The sequence below is a fragment of the Nyctereutes procyonoides genome, unplaced genomic scaffold (genome assembly GCF_905146905.1).
Source record: "Nyctereutes procyonoides isolate TBG_1078 unplaced genomic scaffold, NYPRO_anot_genome, whole genome shotgun sequence".
NCBI lineage: Eukaryota > Metazoa > Chordata > Mammalia > Carnivora > Canidae > Nyctereutes > Nyctereutes procyonoides.
In genome coordinates, this window is record NW_026575021.1 from 10630289 (window position 1) to 10649508 (window position 19220).

At 34.4% G+C, this 19220-nt stretch overlaps 1 protein-coding gene across 5 annotated transcripts in view; it reads right to left on the reverse strand.

Annotated features, from left to right (window-relative positions):
- The window catches only part of SLAIN2 (SLAIN motif family member 2), an 89702-nt gene that overhangs the window by 51548 nt on the left and 18934 nt on the right, over positions 1-19220 (reverse strand). For all 5 annotated transcript variants that reach the window (XM_055340668.1, XM_055340660.1, XM_055340674.1 and 2 more), the window contains one exon: positions 2003-2151. In XM_055340668.1, coding sequence (XP_055196643.1) covers positions 2003-2151 — 149 coding nt within the window. The remainder of the gene's footprint in view (positions 1-2002; positions 2152-19220) is intronic.

Consider the following 19220-nt stretch of genomic DNA (forward strand, 5'->3'; position numbering starts at 1 on the left):
TTTCTCCAACTTACCCTCCATAGTACAGCTAAGCAGGACCTTAACCAAAATGTAAACCTGGTCATGTCTTCCTGACCATATACACCACACCCCTGAATAAAACCCTCCAATATCTTTCCATTGCTTTTAGAATAAAGTCTAAAACCTTTAACATAACCTATAAGGCCTTGCAAAGTCTGGCTCCTACCTATCTTTCTGGTCATATCTCACATCTCTCCCTTCCTTAGTTTTCTCCAGCCACCACTCTGGCCTGTTCCAGGTGTTCATGTGTGGGCCATTCCCATGCTCCCACAGAGCCTTTAAACATGCTGTCTTCTCTACCTCAAATACCTTATTTCCTCTTTCACCTTTCCCCTTCAATCACTCATATTTTCCTGAGATACGGTTTTTAAAAAATATTTTATTTATTCATGAGAGACACACACAGAGAGAGGCAGAGACATAGGCAGAGGGAGAAGCAAGCTGCCTGAAGGAAGCCTGATGCAGGACTTGACCCTGGGACCCCAGGATTACAACCTGAGCCAAAGGCAGATGCTTAACCACTGAGCCATTCATGTGCCTCCTGAAATGTTTTTTTTTTTTGTATGTTTATTTATCTATTGTCTGCCACCCCATTAGAATATAAGCTCTGGTCTATTTTATTCATTGCAACATCCTCAGAGGGAACAATAACTAGCATATAGTAGGTTATGAATATATAGTACTGAATGATGAAAATTCCTAACTGTAAAATATACTTAAATTATTTCTAAGATGAGATAGAGTACTGGAAAATTATTCCTAAAGATATTTTTAATAAAGGTCTAAATAATGACACATAGAGAACACACTGTGTTCTAAAGGTCTAAATAATGACACAGAGAACATGTGTTTTAATAAGCAAAATAAGCAATTTTTAAGTACATGGTTGTCAAGTAGACACAAGTAGACACAAGACAAAACAAAACCAACAAAACAAACAGAAAACCTATTTAAGATTAGTAACATCAATTCCTCACTATATAAGTATTCCAAAAAAATAGTAACATTCTGAAGAGATTGAGAGAAATTCCAAGAAGGAGTCAATAATACTTTTCCTACATTTCTACCCACACTGGCATGCTATATTAAATACCATAGTGACAGACATTTTGTCAGCTTTGTGAATGCTATTAAACAAAAGAGCATAAAAGCAATCTGAACTAAAATGCCAAGTTAAAAACAAAAAACAGTAACATTTGAACAGGGAAGGAAAATGAATACATTTACTAAATACCTACTATGAGCCAGAGAAACTTATTAGGCTCTTTTATAAACATTATTATCTACTCCTTAAAATAACCTTACAAGGTTCATCATTCTTATGAGAAAATTGAGCTCACAGAAGTTAAATAATGCTAAGAGTCACTCAGTAACAAAGTGCTAGAATGAGAATGAGGTCTCTTAGGTTTTCGGCCTGTACCTTCCAATCACATCAGAATTTCCCAAAGGTGGTGAGATGATTTTAGATGATACGAAGCCTATATTTTCATAGTTATTTGTTTTAGCTTGTATTGGGAGAAGAAAACCTACTGTATAAAACCCATTATTTCATGGATATTACTTTCTTAAGATTTTTTATTTATTCATTTGAGAGAGAGTGAGTGAGAGAGCCTGCATGCACAAGCAGGGGAGAGGGTCAGAGGGAGCAGCAGACTTTCAGCTGAGTAAGGAGCCTGTCTCAGGGCTTAATCCCAGGACCCTGGGACCATGACCTGAGCTGAAGGTAGGCTGTAACTGACTGAGCCACCCAGGTGCCCCCATGGATATTATTCTTTAGGATGAAGAAAAATAAAAAGATTGGGAGGAAAAAAGCTATTAAGTAACAGCACAGAGTTATGTACATGACATGCTTGCACAATGAGACTAAAAAAACACTACCAACCAAAGAAGTGCCTTCCTAAAAACATACCTGCTCATCATTTACCTGTTTTTGATTAAAGAAAGCAAAGAGATGAATTTACAAGTAAAATTACAGACATACCTGACATAGTTTGATCAAGTTTGTGGATAAGAGACTTTTTAGCACATTCAACATCAGGACTTGGGTAATCCAAAACTTGCCTGCACCAAACTAATGGACTGACTGATTTCTGCACTGGTGTTAGTTTTTTCTTTGGTGATGAATACAGCCTAGAAGAAAACAAAAACAAAAAAAGAGTAACATTCATTATTAAGCACAAGGTTATAAGATAGAGATCCTTTCGGACAGATTTAAATTGGGAGGGGCAGCACTGTAGGTGCCAAGGAGTATCTTTAAAATCATCCATATTTTACTTTATACATAAAAAGAAAATGATACTAAAACAAGCAAAATTAACCCAAATTTCAAATATTAAATAAACCCAAATGAAGCCGACTGTCCAATCCTAAAATATCTTATTTTTCTGTTACCCTCATTACAAAAACTATGGACAAACATCTGTCTTTACAATAGTATTTTCTATTTTCAGTAGTATTGGACCAACTCCCTAATACAACCATATTATTAAATATTATCTAGGAGACAGAATGAAGAGATAGTTTTCCACTTCTCAGTTCTCTTCCTACCTCAAACCACACAAAAACCCACCATTAGTAATTCATTCCTTTTAGTTAAGCAGTACCCACTCTGTAGCCCTCTTTTTAAACCATGATACATCAGAGAAAATTAATACTTTAAATCCTTGGTAACTATAAAATTCACTTCAGTCTTGGGAAAGAATAGGACAGTATTTTATAAGCTCCTGTGGAAGGTATTAAAGAAAAAAAGTGAGAAGACAGGGGAGGTAAACACTTAAATTTTCTACTTCATAGTTTTTTTCCTCAGATTGGTCTAGATTATGTCAATTGATAGTGATTTATTTCAAGTATGATGCCATATGAAAAATGTGAAGTTACTTGAATTTTAACCAGAGTGGTTTTCAAATTAAGATACTTTAAGTGGAATTAATGAAGTAAACAAAAGTATACTTTGATTTACCCACATAGTTAAATATCTCAATAAGATCAGGAGTTAGCAATTTCACATTTTACATTAATCAAGTTAGGGCAATAAAATGAAGCATCTTCTGATGTAAATACTTAATATATCTGTACCAGACTGGATGAACTTTCTAGTGACTCTATATACATTTTCTATCCCTTTTCTCATTTCCCCTTAGGTGTGTCACTCACATCAACTATTTAGCTCTGATCAAGATAATTAAGACTAATAGAGTAAATAATCATTTCTCTAGAAATGATAGAAAATTTTAAGGTGCTTTTAGAATCTTTAAAAAGACAGAATCTACTATAAACTAAGTGAATAAAACAATAATTCAAAATAAATCACAGATGATGAAGTATCATCATCTCTCCTATACCCCATGAATGGTAGCTTTCCTATTTTTGTCAATGGCATCATAATTCTTTCAGTTATAAAAGCTAAAAACTTAAGAGCAATTTTGGATTCCTTGTTTTATTTCCTACCTTCAATAATCTGTCACCAAGTCTTGCTAATACTACATGCACAAACTACCTTTTCACCCACTGTTCCTATATTTACTTCCCTAACTGGCAATAGAGACTGCCCCTTCCTTCCACTAACAGATAAAAGTTCATGTAGCAACCTGTACATTCAGAGTGATGAAAAGAGGGAGACGGATTCAATTAACCCCGAGTATGCCAACTATCTCCTATCACTCTCTCCTCTTATTTCAGTGTCTGAAATCTAAAAACGGAGGGTTGTGTCCCAAATGGTATTGGCACAAAATTATTCTTCAGTCAAGGAATCTTTGACTGACGTACTTCTAAGCCTACCAAAGAACACATAAACTGGGTTGTAACTTGTAACTGGATTCTCTTTTATCAAGACCAAGGTGTTTTAGTCCCTGAATTTTAAATTTTATTTATTTATTTATTTATTTAATTATTTATTTATTTATTTATTTATTTATTTATTTATTTATGATAGGCACACAGTGAGAGAGAGAGGCAGAGACACAGGCAGAGGGAGAAGCAGGCTCCATGCACCGGTAGCCTGATGTGGGATTCAATCCCGGGTCTCCAGGATCGCGCCCTGGGTCAAAGGCAGGCGCTAAACCGCTGCGCCACCCAGGGATCCCTAGTCCCTGAATTTTAAAGAAAATCCCAAATAAAAAACATTTGAGTAACTATACATATTATTTCTGTTTATTACAAACACAGACTTCAAAATAACTTTTGCCTGCTAAAAGCATTTTTCTCATTCTGGCACTTTTGAAGTTTTTGAATAATAATATTTGGTTTAATTAAAAGAGACTTAGTTCTGACGGACACTGCTAGGGTATCGATGGCTAATGCAATTTACAACATGTTGAGATTAGTCAAGCTTTTACTTGCCAAGAAAATTCAAAACCTATAACTTCATTACCCTAATTCTGCTAAAATTAAGTAATAAGGCCTCCAGCCCTAACCAGCATCAACAATGTAGGAGGCAAGGGGAAATGTGCACCTCATTTCCCTTTCCCAGTCCTCTACATGTCAGTAGAGTCCAGTATAGAGCTTACTTTACACCCCATCTATCTGGAAGAAGGGAGTGAGCCAGGGCTTCACTTTTACTGACATGATGCCAGCATGGCCTGGCAGGGAGCTCAACATCTAGCCCATTCACTACATCTAAACAACACTGTCGTCTAAAAAAGAAGAATCATGTTTATGAGTCTCACAATATAACACACAGAATGTCCAGGATGCAACTAGAAATCACTCATTATGCCAAAAAATGTTAAAGCAGGGAAACAGAATATACTTGAATCAAATTGAAAACAAAAAGCAAAATGGCAGACATGATTAATTACATTAAATGTTAACAGACATAAATAATCTACTCAAAAGACAAAGATGGTCAGACTGGGTTAAAAAAAAAAAAAGACCCAACTATATGTTATCTATAGAAGAAATATCTTAGATTCAAAGTCACAAGTAAGTTGAACTAAAAGATGAGAATATATACTATGCGAATAGTAACCATAAGAGAGCTGGAGTTTAAGAAATATTACTAGTAACAAAGAGAAACATAAAAAAAAAAACAGCAGGAAGGTATAACAATCAAATATAAAGATACTTAATAAAAGTAGTAGAATAAAAGAAGAGACAATTGAGAAATTTTATTTGCAGTTTTCAATAGCTCCCCTTTGCTAACTGAAAAAAGAGCTACGTGGAGAAATCAGTAAGGATACAGAAATCTTGAACATTATCAATCACTTTTACTTTACTGACAATTAAGGGGCACTCCACCCATCAATAATAGAATACAAGTTCTTTTTTAAGTGCACATGGAACATTTTTCAGGTCAGACCAATTCAATCATGAAAAAGTTTCTGAATTTAAAAGACTTGAAATTCTTCAAAGTTTGTTTTCTGGCTACAATGCAATTAAATTAGTAATCAACAAAGAAATTTAGTAAATCCCAAATATTTGGAAATTAAACACACTTATAAATAACCACAGGTCAAAGATTATATCACAAGGGAATTTAGGAAATATCTTGAACTGAATAAAAACAAAAATAAATCTTTTTTTTTTAAAAACTTTTTTTTTTTATTTTTTATTTATTTATGACAGTCACACAGATAGAGAGAAGCAGAGACACAAGCAGAGGGAGAAGCAGGCTCCATGCACCGGGAGCCCGACGTGGGATTCGATCCCGGGCCTCCAGGATCGCGCCCTGGGCCAAAGGCGGGCGCTAAACCGCTGCGCCACCCAGGGATCCCTAAAAACAAAAATATACGAATATTATGTAATGAAGACAGGAGAGGAAAATTTATAATTTTAAACATTAGGAAAAAGAGATCTCAAATCGACATAAAAAATGTCAAAAAACAAGAATTAAACTCAAGGCAGTCAGAAGGAAAGAAAATACAAATATTAGCAAAAATCAGTGAAATAGAAAAATAGAGGGGGGGGGAATACCCCAAAGGTGTTGCATTGTAAAGATCTAAAAATGGTAAATCTTTACATTTACCAAAGAAAAGTTAGAAAACACTAATAACCAAAATTAGAAATAAAGAATGAACACTGCTATGATCAGGATAATAAAGGAATACTATGAACAATTTTATGCAAACAGGTAACTTGGATATACAAATTTCTATAGAAAGATATGTTACCAAATGGGACTCACAAAGAAAAAGAGAATCCGAAGAGGTTTACAAAAAGAAATTGGAACTAGTAAATTACAAATCTTGCAAAGAAAAAACCCATGCCCAGATACACTTAGTGTTATCAACACTAAGGAAAAAAATAATACCAATTCTACACAACTCAGAAAAATAGATCTAATGGTGAATAGGCTGAGTTATTCTAGGACTGGAACAAAGTCAAGGATGCAAACTCATCATTTCTAAACAAAGCCATCCTGGAGTGTGTAGCAAATATAAGTCAAGAAAAAGAAATTAAAGATATACTGAAAAGAAAGAAGTCAAATAGTCTTTATTTTGTAGGTGATATGGTCCTGTATTTAGTAACACCTCTATAGGAATCTACGGAAACCCACAACATCCAACTAGGATAAATGTGTTTAGTAAGGTCGATAAAAGATGAATATGCAAAAAATCAATTGTATTTCTATACCTTATCAATGAACAATTCAAATATGTTATAATAAATGAAGTACAAGAGTTGTGCATTGAAAGCAAACATTGCTGAGATAAAATAAAGAAAACTTAAACAAATGGAGACCTGAAGACTTAATACTGTCAAGATGTCAATTTTTCAAACTCATCTATCTACACAACTGAACACAATCCTTAAAAAAAAAATCTCAGCAGGCATTTTTATAGATATGGCAAGCTAATTCTAAAAGTTATATGAAAATGTAAAGGGCAAAGTATGGCCAAAACAATTTTGAGAAAGAGAAATCCTTAAAACAAAACAAAACAAAACAAAAAACCCTGAAAATCTCTGGTCTTACTTCTTTTTGATCTCTTCTATATAAGAAAACCTAACTGTTTTTCTAAAATATGAATCTGAGTATCTTAATATTCCTGCACTAAAATTCTGTGCCACATTCCTTTTGCTCTTATGATTGAGTCCTCTGCAAAAAAATGGCCCCCACAGCCCGAGGCATGAGCAGTGATCTGTTGTGGGGTACTTTTTTTTTTTTTTAAGCTACATTTCTCATCCTCCTCCACCACCCAAATCTTAATAACAGCCATATGGTACTAATTTCTATTCCTGGAAAGCCCAACACTTTTGCTTCTAGGTCACATGTGCATGTCGTTCTTTTGCCTGAAATAAGTTCAATTCTACTTTTTGCTTATCTCATCCTTCTCTGCCCAACCTCAGCCCGCCCATTCCTACTTTTCACTGCATCTCAGCTTAAATGTCATTTCATCAGGGAAATCTTTCTTCAACATCTCTCAGAAGAGCATCTTTGCATTTAAACATGCCCTATCAAAAAGGAAATTCCTCTAATATTCTTCTAATTACAAAATTACCTACTTTACAACTTTGTTCACTTCTGTCCTTTTGAAGTTTTTAAGTTGGTATTTATAAGCTGAAAAGAGACATTTAAAAATGTATTAGGTAATAAAAATGCTAAAATATAGATGAACCTCAAAAACACAGTATATACTAAGTAAAAGAAGCTAGCCACAAAAGACCACGTACATACTATATGATATCATTTATATGGAATGTCTAGAATAGGCCAATCTATGAGACAAAGAAATAGATTAGTGTTTGCCTAGGGATGGGAGAGGGGCAGGGAGAAGAGAAATAGGAAGTGACTATTAATGGGTACATGGTTTCTTTGGGAGATGTTGAAAATATTCTGAAACAAGAGTATGGTGATAATTGTACTATTCTGTAAATATACTAAAAATCAATGAATACTAAAAACCATAGTACATTTCTATTTTTTTTTAATTTTTTTTTTTTTTTTGACAGAGCTCGAGCAAGAGTGTACAAACATAAGCAGGCGGAGTGGCAGGCAGAGGGAAAGGGAGCCCAAGGCAAGACTCATCCAAGGACCCTGGCATGATAATCTGAGCTGAAGGCAGATCCTTAACCCTTTGAGCCACCCAGCCACCCCACAGTACACTTTAAACAGGCAAATTTTATAGTATGTAAATTATCTCAATAAAGTTGTTTTAAAAATCTGTTAGAAATAAACCAGCCCTCAAGATACTTTTTCTCTTAGAAGGACCATTACAGAAGAATTGAACACCATTAAATATAATTTATATATATAAAGACTGGGAGAACTAGTAAAAATGTAAATAAGAGTACTATGAAACTGACAGTAATAAATCATATTTTGGCCCATATGTCACACATGCCTATATAATATGATTGGTGATAAAAACAGCTAAGAATATAAGTTTATTACTTTTTAAAAAGTAACAATGCCTTTCAGTAATATAGGAATGTACAAATGTAGGGAGTGGTAATAACCTCCCTCTCCCTACCAGTTCTATCCTCCCAAATTATTTAGAGTTTGGAATGTGTCTCTCCTGATTTTCTGATAAACAGTAGACATATAATTAAATGATGGAAAAATAAATAAATAATCGACAGGAAGGGAAACTGGAGTTACTTTGCTGAATTTATGGTAACCATAGTAATCACTTTTCATATTGTAGTTGGCTGAAAGTAAGCTAGTGAAGCTAACAGTAGCAAAGATTTAACTTAAAGGTAAAAATAAAAGTCATATTAAAATTGTTATTGGAATGAATTTTAGATTAGTGTGTAAAATTTTTACAGGCCAAGGAAAATAATCAGATTTTAACACCTCAAAATCATCCTTCTCTATTTATTAAAGCAAAAAAAAAAAAAAAAAAAAAAGGAGGCTCTGTCATCACAAAATTCAATGCATAATCTCTGGTACAGTGATTGACATTTAGAGATGATTAAGTATCTGCCATCTGAATGAAGACTGAATAAAACATGATTACAATATTTAAAAATACACATGAAGAAAGGTAAAGGAAACATCAAAGTGACTCTTTTGAGATAATTTTGTTTCTATTTTTATAATTTTATGATTTTTTAAAAAGCTTTCAATAACAGAAGTATCTTTGGTTTTACCCCAAACTACATATAATTTAATTCTAAAATTCTTAGAATACATCACTTTATAATGATTTACCAAGCTTTCCTAGTCAATGTGGCAATAGGAAGTGTTATTATTCATATTTTATCAAATGTTTATTACATGCTAGGCACGGTTTCAGTATTCTAAATATACTAACTCTTCAATCTTCACAATAAACCCCTGAATAGGTGCTACTGTAATCCCCATTTTACAGATAAATCTGGTCACTGAGGCACAATGAGATAAATGACCTGTCTACAGTGACAAAGTTATTAAGTGACAAACAAGATTACTCCAGGACCTGTGTTCTTAACTATTATATTTTACTGTCTAATGAGGCTCCTGGCTGGCTCAGTCAGTAGAGCAAGTGACTCTTGATCTCAGGGTTGTGAATTCAAGCCCTGCATTGGGGGGTAGAATTTGCCTTAAAAAAAAAAAAAAAGGCTCCAATGTAGTATCATTCTAATGGCTCCTGCTGTTCTCTGTTCTCTTTTCCTAAGCCCTACCAACCATAAAATATAAAGTTGTAATCGATCCCACTATTACAATAAAAAAAAAATCACAACTCAATTCTCAATTGAAGAAAAATATCTTCAGTTCATATATATAGCAGCCTTTTTGAAATTTTAGATTGATCATGCTATTAACTATTATACTTGGCCCATTAGCCGACTTAAAGACATATATACTACATTTATATAAAGAAATATAAAATACTCCTCTGGTTTTTAGAAAATTATCATTGGTATTACTACTACTAATGGCAATTATTAGCAAAGCAAATTCATTGAGAAATTTTTACAACAGTTTACAAGCACTGAAGTGACACTAGCTACAGAGTAGGTAGGATACACATATAAACAGAAAGTATGACAGCAGAATACAACACAGTGAATCAAAAAACAGAGCAGAGCACGCAAGCAAGCCAAAAAGGCTGAAAAAAAGCTTTAAAATGGTGAATTCCAAAGTTTTAGACAGTGACATTCTATACTTCCATTTTCATTGAAGTACCACTCTCTTGATTCTCATTCCAGCATGGCAAGAGTTTTTTAATTTTAAGAAATTCAAAACAGTTTTGATATTCACTGGAATTCACAAAAGTGAGGTTGGAAATTACTTCTTCAAAAACACAATCTTCTGTTGAGGCACAGCCACGTACTGCTTAGAAACAATGGTTATAGTAAGACCAACCTAGAGTGCAGCAATCAAAAACTGAAGGTTCTTTTGGTGTTTTGTTTTGTTTGAGAAAAGATATCAGAAAGGCTGAGAGTCTCAAACTATACCAAACTGCAAATTTTGACAATAGCTGCAAAAGCAAGACAGTCCTTAGTATACTAACTAAACATAGAATTTCAGCCACAACCACATACCTAGATAACAATTATTACTGGTAGCAGAACTTTTCAGCCAAAAGATAACATAATTACATGTGTATATATTTACATATATAAGTTACATGTATATGGAGAGTATATGTTAATTCACACTGATTCTTTTAGAATACCTTGCTTGTTAATAACTAACTTTATTGGTGAAATGCCTTAAACAACACTTTATCTATAGGAGCCATGGTACTTAAGGCTAACAAGTCATAACTTTTAGCAAATGACATGTCCTTCAAATTCCAGATCATAATGCATACTATAATGGCTTTTAACAGTTTGTCAATTAAGGTTACGTTTTACAAATTAATACATTTCTCTTATTGTGAAGAAAGTTCCTGCACAAATATCTGAGAAAAGATATGAGAGCATAAACTTAGAATCCACAATATGCTGGTAATAAAGGTTTATTAATACAATAAAGATTAAACACCCTTCTATCAGAGAATTTTCTATTTGCAGTATTCCTACTGGTTCTAAAATTAGTTTCTTGGGTCACCTGGGTGGCTCAGCAGTTGAGCGCCTGCCTCAATCCTGGGATCGAGTCCCGCATCAGGCTCCCTGCAGGAAGTCTGCTTCTCCCTCTGCCTGTGTCTCTGCCTCTCTCTCATATGAATAAATAAAATCTTTAAAAATAAGTTTCTTGAATTATAAATTTAAAATATTTTATCTGCTTTGTGAAAAATATGAACAAAATAGGAATCTAAATACTATATATGTTATATATGTTCATTTTTATTCGTATTTATCAATATATATGTTATATATATTATATATATATGTTTAAATATTTGTATTTAAATATATGTGTTTATCCCCAACAAAAGGTTAGCCTAAAATATCAGGTAACTGAAGTGTTAAAGAAAGATCTGGCAATATTTTTATGTCACATGCCAGAGGAGAAGTGAGAATGATACACTGTACTCGGTTTATAGAATTAAAGTTAATATTAAGACCAGCTCAGACATTCTCTTCTCTTTTTGAGTTACATAAGAAGAAAGATAAGAGTGGCTATGTGAGGATTCCTGGACATATACCGTATACTGAAATGGTTAAAACACATAAAATACTTTTGAGGCATGAGAGGGACAGTATTTTTAGAACTGGCATTGTCCTAGAAAAAAACGGAATCAAGTCCTCAATTGTTAGAATTTATAGTTGTGTACGTATATACAATTTATATATAATTATATAACTGTCTTTCATATGGGACTCCAAGCATCTCAAATGCAGGAATAGTACTTCCCCATCATTTCTTTCTTTTATTTTCTTCCCATTTCTTATGCTCTATTCTCAACCCCAAAGAAACCTGCCCCACACACAGAAGGAACTCAATACTGCAGAATGAATGATAGAAATAACTATAAAGAATCCATAATAGGGCACTGTACTTTTGAAAAATTATACAAAAAGTCCATAGTTATTCTTGATTGTTCTCACTTAGTAACTCTAGTTGCAAGATGGGAACTATTTTTTTTCTATTTTAATTCATATCCATTCCATTTCTTTTCAAAATACTCATAACAAAAAACTAACCAGGATCTCTCCCAAATGACAGTAATCAAATTATCCCAGGGTCTTCAAGCAGATAAATTTAGCCTATTCTCCAGTCCCTTAACTCTCTTCCTTTCCCATCAGTTTTTTCTCCGTATCACTTATTAAAGTTTAATTACCAAAACTAGAAGTGATGACGTAAGGGTCTGAAAATACACATTACAAAGTGTAAAAATTGAGCTTTTTTATTTCTTCACACATTTTCTATATCACAGGATTTTTGTTATTCTATCAACTGTTGACTCACAAGATATTACAATAAATTTGTTCCTACTATTTTATACTTTATCAGAAACTTAAATTGAAGAAGTCTTTGTTTCACCATAATCAACTATTCTTTGGACATATGTGATTTTCAAATAGTTCTAATCCTAATTTTTCTCCTAAGTATCACAGAACTCCAAGGGTTTCCTACAAACATCCGCCCAAAATCAAGTACCTCCAAACATAAAATAGCACTATTTTTTTCAATGAATGAAAAATTTTATGTTAACCTTGACTGTTTTCTCTCTCCACATACTCAATGTGCTCAATCAACACATCCTAACAATTCATTCATGCCCCTAAAATCCCCTTTTTCATTTCCGCTGACTTCACTCAAGTCGAGACTCTCCACTCACCCAACATAAGCAATTATGATAATCTCAAGTGGTTTCCCCATACCTACTAGACTTTTATTCCTCCAATCCATCCTCTACCCACTACCATTTAGCTAAAGTACAGATCAGTAGAACATTGTTTCACAGCTCAAAAACTTTCCTATCGGATACAGCCTACAGCTTTTTAAGATCCTGTTATCTCATCCAAAACTACATCCTTTGATCTTCTCTCCCATGTACACCAGTAAAAAACTTCTTATCCTGCCAAACCGCCCAAATAAATGTTCATTTTATGTATCCTGGACAGTTAAACCATAGAGGTCTTTGTTCCTAGTTCTTTTTACTATGGGGGCAGGGGACAGAACTTCCTTTCCATTTTCCTAGTCTAATTCAAGCCTCACTTCAAGACCAATTCAAGGCTTATCTTTTTTCATGAGGCTGTCCAAACACCATAATTCTCATGCCTACCTCTTATCACCCTAACATACTACTCTACTCATAGTAAGTACCCAAAGTATGCGTGACTCCTAGGATGACTGGTCACATCTAGTTTGCCCAGGGTAATCCTAATTTAAGCCTGTTTTGGCATCCCAGTACTTCTTTGACTTTCAAATAGTGTCCAGGTTTGTACAATAAATTACTTTAGTTTTTCTTAATTTTCAGAACATTACCATTTTATGACTTAGAAATGTGAAGTATTACTAATTTACTAAAATGCAATACTTATTCCTGCAATATAGCACTAAATATTTCTGGTTAAGTTGAGGCTGTATCATAAGTATGCTGTAAGGCAATACTCGTGGGGATTTTGCCTCCAGGGGACATCTGGTAATATCTGGAGGCATTTTTGTCTGCTACACATCCTACAATACACAGGACAGCCTCCATAACAAAGAATTATCTGGCCCAAAATGTCAATATCCTCATATAAGAAAGCTAGTAAGATCAAAATGCTATTAGACAATGTAAATGTCTTATAAGAGGAACAAAACTAATCTGATCTTTGATCATTTAGTAGTTTGATAGGATTTTTATGTAATCAATTATGAATACTTGGGATGAAATGGAAAGAATATCACTCAATACTTTGGCTTGAATTCGAGTTGTCACATGTGCCTCTGGGTGCAAGAAGTTGATAAAACTCAGAGGCTCAGTTTTCTAACCTTTAAGCATAGCTGTGCCTTCTAGTCCCATCTTAATACTATTGCCATACTAATCTTTCCAAAACACCATTTTGGTAAGAATATTACAACACTCAAAAAAATATCTTCCTAGATTTCATAGGCAGCCTACAAATATGGTCCCCAACCCAATGATTCAACTTTGTTTCTCACTTGTTTCCCAACATACTTCACTAAAGTATCTTCACAGGCTTTCTCTTTACCCTACTCAAATACAGACCTTATCCTTTTTGATTCTGACAGAACAGCAAGAAATACGCTTCCACCTGTACCTAAACCCTTTGTCCCAGCTGTCATGTTCATATAAGCCATATAAGCCCTTCTTCTATGAACTCTTATTGTTGGTTTCGGAGAGAACCAAATTCCGTGTTCATTCTGTTTCCAAATTAAACTGCAAGTACTTTGAAGGCTTACTATCAAGTTCCACTTGGTCGTTTAAACAAATATTAACATAGCAGCTACCATTGGCCAGGCATGGTGCTAGAGAGGAATTTAAAGATGAAACAGCATAAAACTAGATAATACATAGTGCTATTTGTTAGCCTGTCTCATTCATTTGCCGTACTACCACTGAGATCTTACAGTGCCAGCTTGTCAAGTTCCAAGCCTCCGGACTCAGGTTTCTAGGATTCATCAGTTTTTTAAATTTTATTTTTTAATCCTCTCCAGAACAGCCCTAGCTAAGAATAACTAACTGGCAAACAAGAATTTTACTATGACAAGTCAACACAAGTCAATTATCTCCCTCCTGGAAAGGAAATTAGCAAGTCCACTCAAAAGATATTCACATCCTAAATTACTAAATTATTCTTTCTGTATCTAATGTTAATAAAGACATATAATCTAATTACATTATACTTATAAAATACAATACTAATTAGGCATTAAATACATACTTCTAAAACCTCCTAACTTGATAGTATCTATTAAATTCCATTCCTTAATGTTATCAGACGTAGAGATCACTTACAAACTTAGCCTGGCCCACCCCTGCTCTTATTCACATCTTTCAAACAAAACTCTTAACAGCCACACATAGTTGATACTTTTTTACTCTCTCACAGAAAAATGAGCAAAAGAGCTTGAATGGAGGGCTGTGCGTGGGAGGAGTTCCCCTCTAAAACTGTAGCAGTGGGAAATAATTTGATTCATCCTCAAGAATTCTAAACCTCTAATTTTTAACTAAATATCTCCCTCTTCACCTTACCTTTCCAAATACTTCCACAAATTTCATGATCTTGTTTTTATTATTTTTCTCACATTTCGTGAAGATACAGCCCCTTTTCCTTTTTCTCCCCATAGACCTTATCAATTTTAAGAAATTCCATTTTTATTCCAGCCTTTGAACTTTTTCAAAGTCAAAGCAAACTGTAGGTTTTGCATTTTGAGCCACACCCAGTTTAAAGACCTAGTTTTTAAAAGCCTTCCTCTTAAATAAGCTAAGTTGTTCCTAAAGGTGTCCATTTCCTCCATAATTTGGGTTCTCAAATGAAAGATGCCAGAGGATGTGATTCTGAGCAAATGCAACAGGCAAAATAAGAATTTATATTACTTAAGTCTCTCAGGGTCCCAGGACAGAGCCCCCATCAGCGTTCCTGCTCAGTGAGAAGCCTGCTTCTCCTCCTCCTTCTGCACACCTTATCCACCCCGCCCATGTTCTCTCACTCAGCTCTCAAAAATAAATAAAATCTTTAAAAAAATTAAAAAGAAAATTTACACTTGGGTAATTTCATTTTTAAAATGCAAAGTTAAAAACAAGAATAATAGATAAAATCATATATATCAGCTGACTTGGGCTCTAGTTCTTCCAAAAACACATATCTAGGGGCTCTTGGGAGGCTCAGTTAAATGTGCCTTCACTCAGGTCATGATCTCAGGGTCCTGGGATGGAGCCCCATGTTGGGCTCTCTGCTCAGTGGGGAGCCAGCTTCTCCCTCTCCCTGCTGCTCCCTGTGCTTGTACTCTGTCAAATAAAAATCTAAACCTCCCCCCAAAAAACAACAAAAAAAACCCCACATGTCTAAACTTATTGGAACCAAATTTTTTCATCTGTGACATATAATCTTACTATACTAAGTAATAAGGAAAACATCAATGGCTTTTTTATGTATCATGTTATATTACCTATTTGACCACAAAGTAATGAAACTAACTTAAATCTTATAAATAGGATTTTTTAAAAAAATATTTGAGAAAGAGAGAGCACATGCACACACGAGTGGGAGGGGTAGAGGGAGAGGGAGAAAGAATCTCTCAAGCCAACTCCTTGCTGAGTACAGAGCCCAACACAGGGCTTAATCTCAAGACCCAAGCAGAAACCAAGAGTTGGATTCTTAAGCAACTGTGCCACCCAGGAGCCCCATAAATAGGATTTTTTAAATTATAAAAGCAATTTGTGGGGCACCTGGGTGACTCAATGGTTGACTGTCTGCCTTCAGCTCAGGTCATGATCCCCAGAGTCCTGGGATAAGTCCCACCTCAGGCTCCCTGCAGGGAGCCTGCTTATCCCTTCTGCCTATCTCCCTGCCTCTCTCTGTTGTCTCTCATGAAAAAATAAAATCTTAAAAAAAAAAAAAAAAAAGCAATTTGTGTTCATAATAGGAAATTTAGAAATGACAAAAAGTACAACAGTTTAAAACAAAGTGCATCTGTTATTCTACCAAAGAGACACTGTATTTTAATTTTAAAGCTGATTTTTTTAAAAAAAGATTTTATTTATGCATGCGAGATAGAGAAAGAGGCCGAGACAAAGGCAGAGGGAGAAGCAGGCTCTCTGCAGGGAGCCAGATGCAGGACTCAATCTGGGACCCGGGATCATGCCTTGAGCTGAAGGCAGACGCTCAACCAGATAGCCACCCAGGTGTCCCTTAAAGCTGATTTTTAATATAAGGCACTGTATCTATATAGTATTTTCTTAAGTCTTCACGAGAAAGTATAGATTCAGTATTGCCAATATTCAGAATGTGTGGGAAACTCATCTCAACTAGCCTAAGGGTCATCAAATTAGGCAAGAAATTTGGTCTCATAATTTTCCAGCTTCACCTCATTTCAGCCTAACATCACTGACAACCAGATTGATTCAACATAATTTAATGTAACTGAAGTCTTACTACACACAAGATACTGAGAGCCTGTTCAGACACATGAAGATGAATATGATATGGTCTCTCTGCTTAAGCTGCTCACAATCTAGACTCAGAGACCAAAGTACAGGGCTGTCCTGTTATATATACTTAAAAATGGTGTATAAACAGTGATAGGTAATATTGCAAAGGAAGTAAACCAAGTAGGATATTTAGAATTTCACGCACAACAAAAAGTTGCTCTGTTGCCGAATGAACATGCATGCCACCAGGCATAAATGTCTATGAAGTGCTGACAAAAGTAAAAATAAGGAGAATTGGAATTGGGACTGCTCAGGACTTTAAATATCCTGCTAATCATTTTTATTTATGTGCATAATAATTACTTTAGTTTTCAGAACTCATACCCACCCTCACAAAGAAAAGAATCTTCCATTACGGAAGATATCCAAAGAAATGTGCCATACACACACACACACACACACACACACACACAATTCTAGGGGCACCTGGGTGGCACAGTTGGTTGGGCGTCCAACTCCTGGTTTCAGCTCAGGTTGTGATTTCGGGATAGTGAGGTTAAGCCCTGCATTTGAGTTTGAGTTTAGCTTGAGTCTGCTAAAGTTTTTCTCTCTTTCCTTCTGCTCTTTCCCAAGCTTGCTCACCCTAAAATGAATCTTTTTTTTTTTTTAAATCTACGATGCTCCCATTGCTCAAGATCTCTTCCACATTTAAGTTTAGCACTTTGTCTTTTTTTTTTAAAAGCACTTTGTCTTGAAGGTATTTTATACTCTGCAATATTTTAATAGACTGCAATATTCTAATCACAGAGAGTTAAAAGACCACTCAGAGGTAACCTAATTCAACTAATTTTTACCTCTTTGTAACATCCTTTGTCATAGGACTATTCAACAGTTTTCACTGCTAAGTATTACGTTTTTTTTAAGATTTTACTTTTTTAATGTAATCTATTCCCAATGTGGGCCTTGAACTCATGACCCCAGGATCAAGAGTCATATGCTCTACTAACTGAGCCAGCCAAGTGCCCCTGAAGGTTACTTACACTTTTTAAAGACAGTCCACACCATCTAGAAACTCTATTAGAAAATCCTACCTTATATCAATTAAAAATCTACTCGTCTCTAATTTATACCTAATCTAATAATGATTAGATCTAATAATGATCTCCAGAGTTATACAGAATAAGTCTAATAATTATTCTCCTTCAAATATTTAAAAAACATTCTCTTCTGAAAGCTAAATACCCATAGGTTAAATAAACCAAGATCAAATGTTTTTCATGAGACAGGATTTTCATGCTTAGCATGAATCTCTATTCACTGTATTAGTGATGTGACTTTAACTTCATTACCTGCAAATTGAGGATAACATGACACATGCTATAACATAGATGAACTCTGAAGACACAATACTAAATGAAACAAGGCAGACGGAAAAGGGCAACTACTTTATGATTTTATTTATATAAGGTACCTAGAGTAGTCAAATTCACAGACAAAGAAAGGAGAATGATATTTCCCAAGGGCCGGGGGTAAGGGGAATGAAGAGTTATTGTTTATACAGCGTTTCAACAGGGAAAGATAAAAACTTCTAGAGATGGATGGTGGTGATGACTGTATAACAATCAGCATATATGCCACTGTACTGTATGTACACTTAAAATGGTTAAAATGGCAATTTTTTTTGTTTTGTATATGTCACAATAAAAAATGTAGATAATAACTTAAAATTGTGATTAAATGATTTGCCATGCAAATAATGCCTTATACAATACTTTGTATATAGAACATAATTAAACAGTAGTGATGGTAGTATATTTTACCAATCAATTATGTGGTCCTAAAAAAAAAAAATTATGTGGTCCTTCTTGGCCAAATTCCATTTTTTAAGAAAGCAAGAACCTGCATTATCATGTTTCTCAGTGTCCCCAATGTTACGCTGTTCACACATAAGGGTTCCAAGTATTTGTTCTATTAATAAAAAAATTTTTAAGTCACATTACTATAACTGGAAAACCACTGCTAAGAAGGGAATAAAATGCTCATCTAGATGTATAATTAATTCATTTACAACACACACACACACGAGCCATGTTAAAGTCAACATCTCCTTCATACAGAAAGATCTAGAAAGCAAACTTCAAGATATTAATCAACAAATAACTGCCAAACCATTCAGATAAGTAGTGATAATTGTACAAATCAAACTGCTTTATTAATCTAGGCTTAGCAAGTAAAATTACAGGCAAAGTCAACCAATGGTCTCCCATGAAAAGCATACATAAAACAAAGAGGTCATGTAATAAAGTTCATTCTTAGATGTGAAGGTCTATGAGTGGAAAAAAA